Raw genomic sequence first — 13048 nt, forward strand, 5'->3', positions numbered from 1 at the left:
GAAATGTTTGACCTTGTGGGGACATTTTGTCGGTCCCCATGAGGAAAACAGCTTATAAATCATACTAAATTATGTTTTTTGAAAATGTAAAAATGCAGAAAGTTTTCTGTGAGGGTTAGGTTTAGGGGTAGGGTTAGGTAAAAACCATTATGTCTATGGAAAGTCCCCATAAAACATGGAAACACAACTGTGTGTGTGTGTGTGTGTGTGTGTGTGTGTGTGAGAGAGAGAGAGAGAGAGAGAGAGAGAGAGAGAGAGAGAGAGAGAGAGGCTTCTTTCCTATCAAGGACGCACTGGGCGGAGTACAGGTGCCTGTCTGTTCATTCAGTCTGAGCCTCATTTAAAAAGTAAAGGATAATTAGTTAGTCAAGAAATTCAAGTAGATAAGAATTTGATACACGGACAGGTAACCCAAGCGTCGCTCATTGTCCGTCCCACGAGCATATAAATATATATATAAGTTGGCAGTGGATGAGAGGCACTATCACACAGCCTTACCTCTGCTCTGGATCACCGGGACGAGAGACTCTTCAAAGCGGTGAGATGCTGTTGTCCGCTTCACGTCAATTAGTAGGCTACATCATAATACCGATCAACGTCACATATGTAGGCGAAACATATATGCGTTTACTCTTTGTTTGAAGTGGTCTATTTTAATTATATAACACAATTTTAATAGAACAAATTTGATAGAAAGATGTTATAGTATTGGAATGTAGACAATAAAACTGAAGCAAGTGTATGATGATGATGATGATGATGATTTGGTAATGTCATAGTGTTTGCACATTGTAATGTTTCTGTCATTTAGATGTTGTCTTTGTTGTAGCCAGCCATTTCTTTGTCTCCTTTGACAACTTTGGGGTGGGGGGATGCACAAATGTAGGCCTATCAAAAGTTAAATATTTAAAGAAAAAAATAAGACATTTTTTTCTTCCAGCAGGTTGAACATGTCACTTACTTCCATCCTCTCCGCTGAAGCCATTGAGAATGCTGTTAAAGACTGCCAAGGTATAGCAAATATATATATATATATATATACTTAGTAGCTATGTTGAGTCATGTTTGGTCTGCAGCATCATTGGACTCTCATGCACTTTTCTCCAAAAGCTCCAGACTCCTTTTGTTATAAAAAGTTTTTCCAACTTTGTGGCCTGAGTCAGAAAAGTCCCCAAGAGGTGAAGGATGTCTTCCGCATTATAGATGAAGACAACAGTGGATTTATTGAGGAGGCTGAGCTCAAGTATGTCACCATAACTTCTTCGAGTGGTATTGAATTAATCCATCAGGGACACTCAAATAATAGTCAGCGCAATGTTATATTATTTGATTTTTTTTAATCATTTTTATTTAAGTAATTAATTTATGTGTGTGTTTTAAAATGCTAGTGCACAGTACATAAAAGTTGAATGGCTTAGTGTGATCAGAGAAAACATCCCTATTTCTAATCATAATATGCTAATGCTTTTCAGGCATGCATAATAAAATCCTGCACATAAAGAGAATTGCTTTTGTTTAGCTTTACATTAAATTCCCAGTCCTGTGCTGTCATTATGTTTTTGTCTGTCCCTGTTATGTGATTTATCTGCATTATGTAATGACATCAGCTGATCTAACCCATGACATTCAGAGCGGTCCGTTGAGGGTCACTAGTGTTTAATTTTTAGCTCACATCCAGGACTCCTCAGGTGAAAGAGATCATTTTTGAATATATATATTTTGAATTGTTTGGTAAGATCAGAAGTATAGTATGTGTATGCATAGAAGAAGATCTGTTAAAATGCATAGTTCATTCTTCTCATCAATGGATTTGTGTGAATCAGGTTCTTTCTCCAGCGGTTTTTCCCAGGGGCACGAACTCTGACAGAAAAGGAGATTAAGAGCCTCCTTACAGCTGCAGATGATGATAGTGATGGAAAGATTGGAGCAGAAGGTAATGTTTTCTCTCACAGTCGTGTAATGGTGTGGTTTTCATTTATTGTGTTTATGCATCTACTTTTTTAAAAAGTATTCTGTTATCAAATTTAGCAAAATTTTGAAATTTTTATCCAAAATGAAAAAAAAAGGAGTATTTATATTAGACAAGTGTGTTTATGTTATTTGATACTGTTTTCTTGTCTGTTAATTTAATATTCATAATTTACTATCACATGCATGAGAATACCACGTATAACATCAGACTTCAACATTCGTTTGTTAATAAAAAAGTTACTTTTAGTGTCCTGCAGACTGTGTTGGCTAATGACTTGTGGCATGCACAAATGAGTTAATCTCATTCTTAGACAGTCTGTGAGAAAGTGAGACTGAACAATACTCTGACATCAAGTGCTAAGATTTAATAGTTTACTCAGTACTCACTGAAACTCATTATTTATTTAAGATAAAAACTGTACTGCACTGCATAAGAGGATCAAAGAACAGGACAACCTCAAACGATTATTTTAATCCCCACGCTCTTAGATGATGCTAAGTATTTAAGCAGCATGCAAATATTTGTGAAAAAGAGTTCACACTACATGTTGCCATATTTTAGCCATATTAATTTAATAAGTGTTTTATATATATATATATATATATATATATATATATATATATATATATATATATATATATATATATATATATATATATATAAACTGTACAGATGAAGACAACAGTGGATTTATTGAGGAGGCTGAGCTCAAGTATGTCACCATAACTTCTTCGGGTGGTATTGAATTAATCCATCAGGGACACTCAAATAATAGTCAGCGCAATGTTATATTATTTGATTTTTTTAATCATTTATATTTAAGTAATTAATTTATGTGTGTGTTTTAAAATGCTAGTGCACAGTACATAAAAGTTGTACTGTGTACCTAAGCTGTACAGGTGATTCTATATATATATATATAGAATCACCTGTACAGCTTAGGTTGAGGCTCTTGTCCCAGAAACGGAACATTATTATTTGAATTTTACTATTCCTTTAAAATTAGTCAATATACAATTTTTCTTTAGAAAATTGAACACTAATTATGAATTCTGATGTTCCTCTTCCTCTGTAGAGTTCCAAACAATGGTGTTATCCTGAAAGAATTGGTGTTATCCTGACAGAATAACCCTCGGTCACACTCAGTCTGCAGCACACAGACACGAGCGCTGTGGCTTCATCTTTCCCTCTGCTTTTTACATAGGATTTAATTTCAAAATAAGCATCAGTACATGAATTTGTCTTTTGAATATACATGTCTGTTTTATTGTTCCATTTTATTTCAAATGACCAATGACAAAACAGTTCAGGGAAAAGAAAATAAAGTCACTAAAACTGATGCATTTGGCTTACTGTCTTTTATATCTGCTTTAGAAGACATTTTACTTGACTAAATAATGACCAAATTAAATATGATTAAAGATGCTGACTACCACCTCTGGTGTCATGAGTTCAAATCCAGGGTGTGCTGAGTGACTCTAGCCAGGTCTCCTGAGCAACCAACCCTTTTAACATTTCCGGGTTTTGAATGCAGAAGTAAACTATAGCAGGATAAACTTCTATAACGGTACTTGGGAGACCATACCAAATATATCTTTACATTCCAGTTGCTCCAACAGCAAAATAAAAAAAATCAACTATTACATTTCAATGACTTTCCAAAAGAGGAAAAATATAGTTTAAAGATATATAAAGATAGTATTTTTTTATGAAAATTGCTGTAATTACCCAGTTTATCCTCAGAAAATAGAAACACTTAGAGGTAATGTATATTGGTATTGATACTGGCATATGTAATATTTGCCTTACATAGCACATGGTGTCGTATTAAAGAAAATAAGTGGTATTCTGTACATGATAACCACCAGCATGTGACATGAATTTAGCATGTACTTTGAACTCTGTGTGACATTATTCCTGCTTCTTAAAGTTCAACCATTCTGTATTCACTTAGAAAATAAACTCTACTCTACAATTACTTTAATGATTTACACTGAAACGTGACTGTGAACTCTGAGGTGAAATACATAAAATGGCATCCCCAACAAAAGTTTGGAACAGCATTGCTTAAACTTCTCCAAACTACAGCAAAAATGGAATAAATAGCCATGTGCATCATTCTTTTACTCTTATATTTTACTCCGGTCAAAACTGACCGATTAACTTTTTTTCTGAAAACTGTAGTTTATTTCATTCAGTTATAATAAAATTCCATGGCTTTGTTCACATAGTTTTCATAAAATGTTATTAATTTTATTTCACTTTGTTACACTTGTTGTGTTCCTAGTCTAAAGTAACCAGCCATTGGAAATGAATGGATTAGACAACAAAATACAGAAATATGAAGTGTTCAGTAGCATCTCAGTTCCTTTGATGAGCACATATGAGGGTGTGTGTTTGCACACACAAAGTCCTCAGACTTTACACACACACACACACACACACACACACACACACACACACACACACACACACACACACACACACACACACACACACACACACATGTTGTGTTTCCATGTTTTATGGGGACTTTCCATAGACATAATGGTTTTTATACTGTACAAACTTTATATTCTATCCCCTAAACCTAACCCTACCCCTAAACCTAACCCTCACAGAAAACTTTCTGCATTTTTACATTTTCAAAAAACATAATTTAGTATGATTTATAAGCTGTTTTCCTCATGGGGACCGACAAAATGTCCCCACAAGGTCAAAAATTTCAGGTTTTACTATCCTTATGGGGACATTTGGTCCCCACAAAGTGATAAATACACGCTCACACACACACACACACACACACACACACACACACACACACATTTTGTTTTATATCATCGTGGGGATTTTCCATAGACTCCTATGGATTTGTATCCCCTAACCCTAACCCTCACAGAAACCTATTTGCATTTTTACATAAAAAAACAAAACAAAACATAGTTTAGTATGTTTACTAAGCCATTTCCCTCGTGGGGACCGCTGGCTGGCTATCCTTGTGGGGACATTTGGTCCCCACAATGGAGGTTAAACCTGTACACACACACACACACACACAAACACAATGTGTGCTGAGCGCCCTTTTGTGCATCATCTTTCCATGAACACTCTTTGAGGAATAGTTCAAGATCTTCTCATCATATTATGTTGTGTTTGGGCTCGTTTGAATCTGGATAGTCTGCTGTAAGTTATGATATGTCAATGTCTATGTTACATGTACTGTGTGTTTTAGGAAGTAATGAGGGAAAACATGACAAAAAGATGCTGAGTTTTATTATATTTATGTGTGTCATTGAGAATTTCATACACTAACACTCACTGCAGTTTGGCCTCTGAGTGAAACAAATTTGCTCATTGCATTTGACTAATTAAGACCTTTCCAATGATATAACACGTGGTATCTCATATTTTTGTATCATCAGAGTTTTTGCCAACTCTGAATATAATTGCTGTTATTACAAATATGCAAATGATGAGAATGAAACCGTTCTAATTTCTCAGCCAATTAAAAAGCATTATTTAAGGATTATTGGCAACACTTTACAATAAGGTTCCATTTTTTAACATCAGTAAATGCATTAGGTATATGAACAAACAATTAACAATATATATGTTACATCATTTATTAATCTTTGTTAATGTTAGTTGCTAGTTAGTTCATGATAGTTCAGAGTGCATTAACTAATGTTAACTAATACAATCTTTGATTTTAAATATGTGTTAGTATATGTTGAAATTAACATTAAATAAGATTAATATTAACAAGTATTGTACTTAGATGATGCAAAATACAATAATCATTGTTAGTTCATGTTAACTAATGTTGTGGACTGATGTTAACTAATGAAACCATATTGTAAAGTGTTACCGAATTAATACATAAAATGTTTCATGAATTTGGCTCTACAGAAGTGACAGATGAAGACATCAAAGCTTCTGATATAGCCTTTACTCAGGCTATTTTATTGTTTTTTGTTTACATTTGCATTCATATTCTCTAATTAATACATACAACATAGCTCATGGTAAAATAATATCCAAAAAAACTTGAAAGGTGGTTTACATTCATCCTGGATAGCCTTAGGAACAAGAGAGTTAAATGTAAAGCAAACTAAGGAGGCACAAAAGGGACAGACAGTGAGAGCAGGTGTAAGTTTCAGTGAAGATGGCCTCTTAATACTGAATGGTAAGGATATCCCACTCAGGTTACTGCTTAGCCCATTAGAACAATGGAATTGAAAATGCTGCATCAATCCTAGCTTCTGATTATCCCCTTTCTGCACTAAAGCCAAAGAACTAAATGAGCCAGACAAACATGTGTCTAAATGATGATAGCTCCACTGAGATAATCCCTGTGTGGGGGAGATTGAACAGAAGTTATGAAATGAAGCTTATCTTTCATATTATTCCGTCAGAGAGCACCATTTTAAGTATGAGAGACAGTGGTCTTGGCTTTAGAGCTGGTTGAACTTTGGTTTTAAAATTATTATCAAAAATATAACATGAAATAAAATGTTAGGACTAATATCTGTTCAGCAGTATTCATTAACATGTTTTATACATTTTCCCCAATATTATAAATTAGACAGTAACACATGGAGATTTGTACACTGTAAACTGCATATTTTTTAAAACAACAGTGTAATTTTTTTTAAATATAACAGCAAGCAGTAATTATGGGACCAACCACAATACAGCCTTCAGTCCATAAATTTGGCCTACATAACACTCAACATCATACACAACAGGTACTGCTTTAAGATTATCCCATGAGGGATTCAAATAGTGTTGGGTTCAAGTCCACCTTAGTCCGAGTCCAAATTAATCGGAATTAAAAATGTAACGGTTAACTCAACAACAATATTTTATGCTTATTTTAAACTTCACAATTAAGCAAAACAGTTTGTCAATATAAATGTAACAAAAACACCTCTGTTACCTTTATATACATTTTATGATTAGTGTTCTGCTGAACAGACTTCAAAGTGGTTTCAGAATGAAAGCATTTTAGGTGTATGAACACAAAACTCTCCTTAAACTCACTTCTTATTGATTTCTGTTGACGTTTCAATTATTTGTTGCTTTTTCCCTTCCACTCAAACATACGCCAAAGAAAGTGACAGCTGCGTTAGTCATTACAACCAAGGTTAAGTTTCAATTTTTAATTTAGTTTTTACTTATACTTAATTTTGAATGTGTCAATTAAATTAAATTTAGTTTTATTTAAAATGATCCCTATCTAAAGAAATAATATACTGAGATTTCTTTCTGAATCTTTTTTCTCTATCTGCCGACTGATTTGAGATATGGCACATAAGATGTTTCACAAAAGCATTTATCTTAAGATGATTATTTATATCTTCAGCTTTAATGTGTCAATAGGAAATATAAATGTTAGAATCCCAAACATTACTTTTGCAAATAGAAAAGAATAGAATAGAACAGGGAGCCCTGTAACATGATTTCATGGCCCCCACAGAACCCCCCACTGAAAATCGAGTCAGTCTGAGATTACATAAAGAGACAGAAGCAATTGAGACTAATTGAGAGCCTAAATAGATAGAAGAACTGTGGCAAATTCTCCAAGAAGTTTGAAACATCCTTTCTGCCAACAACCAAGGAAAACTGTGTACAGGTGTACCTAGGAGATTTGGGGCAAAGGTGGCCACACCGAATATTGATTTAGCTTTTTTATATTTACTGGACTTTGTATGACATTAATTGATAAATAAAAACTATTTATGTCATTATTTTTGAAGAGATCCTCACTATGCAACATTTTTCACAAGTGCCTAACTTTTGTACAGTACTGTATAATTGAGTCAAAACAGTAGTAATTAGCACTTGCTGAGAAGTTATGTCTCACGATTTGAGTGCAAATGCTACATCCAAAACACTGGAAAAGCCCACTGATAATATTAGGGCCATGTCGTCACTCACATGATTTTCTAGTTAATTTGCTGGAAACCGCACAATGCAGGGCAATTCTGCGTGCTGCTTGTGTACCTAAAACCCTGATGTGTCCGTGTGTGTCTCGCAGCAGCTGCCGCTGAAGATAATAATAATAATAATAATAATAATAATAATTTGATATTTGCTTGAGCGGCAGCCGTTGGTCTCCAGTCTGAAATCTTAAAATACCAACCAAACGAAATTTCATTGAGCACTTCTTTAACCGCAAAAACATGGAGAATACACATTTTGAGTCAGAAATTTAACAGAATTGTCCTTCAAAATTGTCAGAGATATAGGCTAAAAAAAAGTTACCCGGTGGTTTACAATAAAAATTAAATTAAAAAAACATTTAAAATGAAAACGTCATAACCAACTAAATTAATCTTGTAACATGGTTTAGCTTCATACAAAACTCTGTCACCGAATAATATATAGTCTGCAAGATCTTGTAGATTTACGCTCTACAATATCAGGAAGATAAGACCCTGAATAATCGAATAATATAAAACTGCAAGATCTTGTAGATTTACACTCTACAATATCAGGAAGATAAGACCCTTCCTCTCTGTACATGCCACACAACTGCTCGTTCAGTCCCTTGTCATAACTAGACTGGACTAGACTGGACTACTGTAACGCTGTCATTGCAGGCCTTCCTGCATGTGCTATTAGACCTCTCCAAATGATCCAGAATGCAGCAGCACGTCTGGTCTTTAATGAACCAAAGAGAGCACATGTTACACCACTCTTTGTCTCTCTCCACTGGCTGCCGGTTCATGCACGTTTTAAATTCAAGGCCCTGATGCTGGCATATAAAACAGTCACTGGGTCTGCTCCAGCATACCTAAAAACATTTATGCAGCGCTACGTTCCCACCAGAAGCCTGCGGTCGGCTAAGGAACGTCGCCTTGTCGTACCAAAACAAAGAGGCACCAAAACACTTTCCCGGACTTTCAGTTTCATCATACCACGGTGGTGGAATGACCTTCCCAACTCAATCCGGGAAGCTAACTCACTCTCTAGCTTCAAAAAACGGCTAAAAACACATCTTTTCCAAAAGCACTTAACCGGTCACTAAAAAAAAAAATAAAATAAAAATATTTACATTTCTTGTTGCATTTAAATCTGTTTTGTATACTATTATGATGATAGTGAAACTTTGTAATATGGCACTTTTTGTACCACTGTCTCCCTAAGATGATTCGCTGATGTTCTTCCTCTTTTGTAAGTCGCTTTGGATAAAAGCGTCTGCCAAATGAATAAATGTAAATGTAAATGTAAATATAGTCTATATTTAAGTTATAAACAAAACATTTCACTGCCCAAATTATCCTAATATTTTATTGTGCATGGTTGAATGTTGTGAATGGTGGACACATACTGTAAAATAATGTATTTTAAGCAGCTCGTCAATGCTTTGAAAATAGTCAATCAATAATAAAAAGGTGTAGTTTATATGTTTTGAGTTGCTGTCTGCTTTAGCAATAAGCCCCAATAATATCTAATATTAATACTATTTTTATTTGTATATGCTGTTTTTAGTTAACTGTGAGAGATATGATGTGGGTGACTTAACTCAGTGAAGTTCTTGTTTTTAAGTTAAGTTTTGAAACACGATGAAACCGCAATGCGAGCCCCGTCTTGGTTGTACAAACGCCACACACAATTTAATCAGTTGTCAGGTCCTGTGTCATGTGAAACTGCCTTGTTTAGTTTCTATTACTTTGAATACATACCCGTCTTCGTGTTTTTGTCGTGCCAGCCACCTCGGTAGTCAATGTTATACAGTAGCCTAGTCTTTGTAGTAACATTCAAGCGAATTTGACTGATGAGCGTGACTGTGCAAGTTCGTATGTTTGCTTAAACGCAGTGAAACAACTCTGGCTACATCTGACTTCAGAGGCTAATATAGCTGCAGACAGAGATGTGCTTATTACTTTCGGTTTTGTTATTTATTTATTTATTTATTTCATTGCATTACAATTGTCATGGACTCGGCTAGACTCAGAAAACAATCCAGAGTCCCAAAGGCTCGAGTCCGAGCCAAGTCCGAGTAAAAATGCCTCCAAGTCCATGACAAGTCCAAGTCTATTAAAATTGGACTTGTGACTGGCGGACTCCTACCCCAACTCTAGATTCAAACTAATAACCTTTAACCCTTGTGCGACCTTCGAGACATTTTTGTTGTAATACATTTTCGATAATTTGGTTCTGTCAATGCCAACATGTCCCCATTGAAACCAATTAAAACTGCAATAATTAATCCCAGTGCCATTAAAGCATAAAATCATGATTTCTATGATATAACACTTCATTCTGGAGCCCTGGCTTCAAAATGTTAAATGTTTATATTTTCCACCAGATGGCCCTATTTTTCTCATGTTTAGCCTATGGAGCAAATACATGCTTGTAAACTGGTTGGTTTGAGCAATGGAGGAGTCAGGAGACAGCGAAGCAGGTTTTGAGGTCAGTACATTAATTGGCACTTTTCTGTACGTCCGACTGTAACCGCCGTTAAAATGAAACATAAATCATAAAGGTAGCACACTCTGGGTTGTAGTGCTTTCTGGACACTCTTTCTCTCTCTCTCTCTCTCTCCCTGGACACTTGGCGTTCCTTAAATGTATCTCTTTGTATCACTATAACAAGACACAGGTGTTAGGGTTAATTATAAACCAGGTGACAAGCCTTACCGCTCTCTCTCTCTCCCGCAGGCCGACACACGACCATGCCCCCATGCCACATGACACCACCGCTGACTCAGGGCGGGGCAACATCCGGCCTGCCTACTCCCCCCCATTTCTGGAGAGAAAGTCAGCCACAACCATCTGCGCCCCCGGCCTGTGGACCACCTTGAATTTAAAGGGCTGGAGAGCCAGATACCAACGGGTGATCCGTGCGTTAGTATCCTTCATGCGGTGGAGCCACTGCAGAGGGGCATGATCGGAACAGAGGGTGAAGGCCCTCCCCAGCAGGCAGTAGCGGAGCGTCAGAACCGCCCACTTAATCAAAATAAAGGGGGGAGAGAAATCAGGTGCATGTAAAAGCGGCCCCTCACACAGTGCAGATTTTACCTTAAGGAAGGCCTGTTGGTATGACTCTGTCCACTGGACCGGATCAGGAGCCCCCTTTTTAGTAAGGTCAGTTAGCGGGCTGGCGACATCAGAATAACTAGGCACAAACCTTCGGAAGTAGGCAGCCAGCCCCAAAAACTGCCTTATCCCCTTTTTGGTCTTGGGTGCCGAGCAGGCTGCGATCGCTGCGCTTTTGTCTGTGGACGCACCTGCCCGTGACCCAAGTGGAACCCTAGATACCTAACTTCCTCCCAATTGCATACTTCTTCGGGTTGGCCGTGAGTCCCGCCCACCAGCGCTCTCAAAACAGCCCTCAGATGTTGCATAAGCTGCGTGCGGTCTGAGGATCTTGTCCATAAGGTGCTGAAAAGTAGCCGGGGCTCCAAACAAACCGAACGGAAGTGTCACAAATTGGTGTAATCCGAACGGTGGGGGGAAAAGGCTATAGGGTATTGTAGTTAAAGGGATCTTCAATACCCCTTTGTTAAGTCCAGCGTCGAGTAAAATTGAGCTGCGCCCAACCGATAGAGTAACTCATCAATTGGATAAGCGTCATTGGATAAGCGTCAAATTTGGACACCGCGTTCAATTTCCGATAGTCAACACAGAAACGGACCGAGCCGCCGTTTTTCAGTACCAGAACTACCGGGCTGGCCCAATCACTGTGCGACTCTTGTATTATGCCCATTTCGAGCATTGCCTCTAATTCTTCCCTAACAACCTTTTTCTTATGCTCAGGGAGACAAGAGGGGCGGCTACGAACCACCACACCCGGGGTGGTCTCGATATGGTGTTCTATGAGGTTAGTGCGAATGGGCAGGGGAGAAAACACGTCTGCGAACTCTGCTTGCAGCCTCGCAACATCTGTCAGCTGCGACAGCGAGAGGTGGTCTCCGCAAGGGACCGGGGTAAATTAATTTGCTTTTGGAGGTACCTCCGGTCCGAGCTCCACCTTCTCCGGAACCACCGTCGCCAAGGCTACTGGTACTGCCTCCCTCCATGGTTTGAGTAGGTTGTGGTGGTAGGTTTGACGTGACCCTCTCCTATCAGTTCGCTTAACCCCATAATCGAGATCTCCAACACGTTGCGTGACCTCAAAGGGTCCTTGCCACTTGGCGAGTAATTTGGAGCTCGAGGTGGGCAGCAACACAAGCACTTTATCTTCCTGTGAAAATTCCCGCAGCCAAGTGCCCCTGTCGTACAGTCGGCATTGGCGTTCTTGCACTTGGAGCAAATTCTCCTGTGTTACCCGTCCCAAAGTGTGGTGTTTTGCTCGAAGGTCAAGAACGTATTGAATTACATTTTTGCTATCCTAATGTCCTTCCTCCCAAGCTTCCCGTATGACGTCAAGCACACCCCGTGGCCGGCGCCCATACAGTAGTTCAAACGGGGAAAAGCTGGTGGAGGCTTGCAGGACCTCTTGTACTGCAAACAGCAGGGGTTCGAGCCAATAATCCCAGTTTTTAGCATCTTTGTGTACGAACTTACGAATCATGTTTTTCAAGGTCTTATTAAATCGTTCAACCAGTCCATTGGTCTGCGGGTGGTAGACGCTGGTACGAATCGACTTAATGCCTAATAATTCATATAGTTCGCAAAGTGTACGTGACATGAATGTTGTGCCTTTGTCCGTGAGGTTTTCCTTTGGAATCCCCACTCGGGAGATCATTTTGAAGAGTGCCTCCACAACACTGCATACTGAAATGTTGCGTAGAGGCACTGCTTCCAGATATCGTGTTGCATAGTCCACCAGAAATAACACAAAGCGATGCCCACGCACAGTCTTTTGTAATGGCCCGACGAGATCCATTCCAATTCTGTCGAAGGTGATCTTGATCAACGGCAGCGGGCGCAATGGCGCTTTTGGGGTGGACGGTGGGTTCACCAACTGACATTCCCAGCATGCCGCACACCACTTGCGAACATCCCCGTGAATGCCCGGCCAAAAGAAACGGTCCATTATACGGTTCAAAGACTTTTCTTGACCTAAGTGACCGGCCATTGTATTATAGTGAGACGCCTGGAAGAGTGTTTCCCGACGGCTCTT

At 38.2% G+C, this 13048-nt stretch overlaps 1 protein-coding gene across 3 annotated transcripts; it reads left to right on the plus strand.

Moving 5' to 3' along the window:
* Positions 1-285: 285 nt before the first annotated feature.
* LOC127627213 (parvalbumin, thymic CPV3-like) lies at positions 286-3311 on the plus strand. Of its 3 annotated transcripts, none has more exons than XM_052103507.1 (5): positions 286-538; positions 941-1011; positions 1111-1243; positions 1824-1933; positions 3048-3311. In XM_052103507.1, exons 2-5 carry the CDS (start codon positions 951-953, stop codon positions 3071-3073), a joined length of 330 nt encoding a protein of 109 aa, XP_051959467.1. In that variant the 5' UTR covers positions 286-538; positions 941-950; the 3' UTR covers positions 3074-3311. The 3 variants fall into 3 exon arrangements, with proteins under 3 accessions (XP_051959467.1, XP_051959466.1, XP_051959468.1); XM_052103506.1 differs by having other exon boundaries at positions 288-538; positions 944-1011; XM_052103508.1 differs by lacking the exon at positions 286-538 and adding an exon at positions 589-606.
* The last annotated feature ends 9737 nt before the right edge of the window (positions 3312-13048 follow it).

The sequence above is a fragment of the Xyrauchen texanus genome, chromosome 33 (genome assembly GCF_025860055.1).
Source record: "Xyrauchen texanus isolate HMW12.3.18 chromosome 33, RBS_HiC_50CHRs, whole genome shotgun sequence".
In the NCBI taxonomy this organism is placed as follows: Eukaryota; Metazoa; Chordata; class Actinopteri; order Cypriniformes; family Catostomidae; genus Xyrauchen; species Xyrauchen texanus.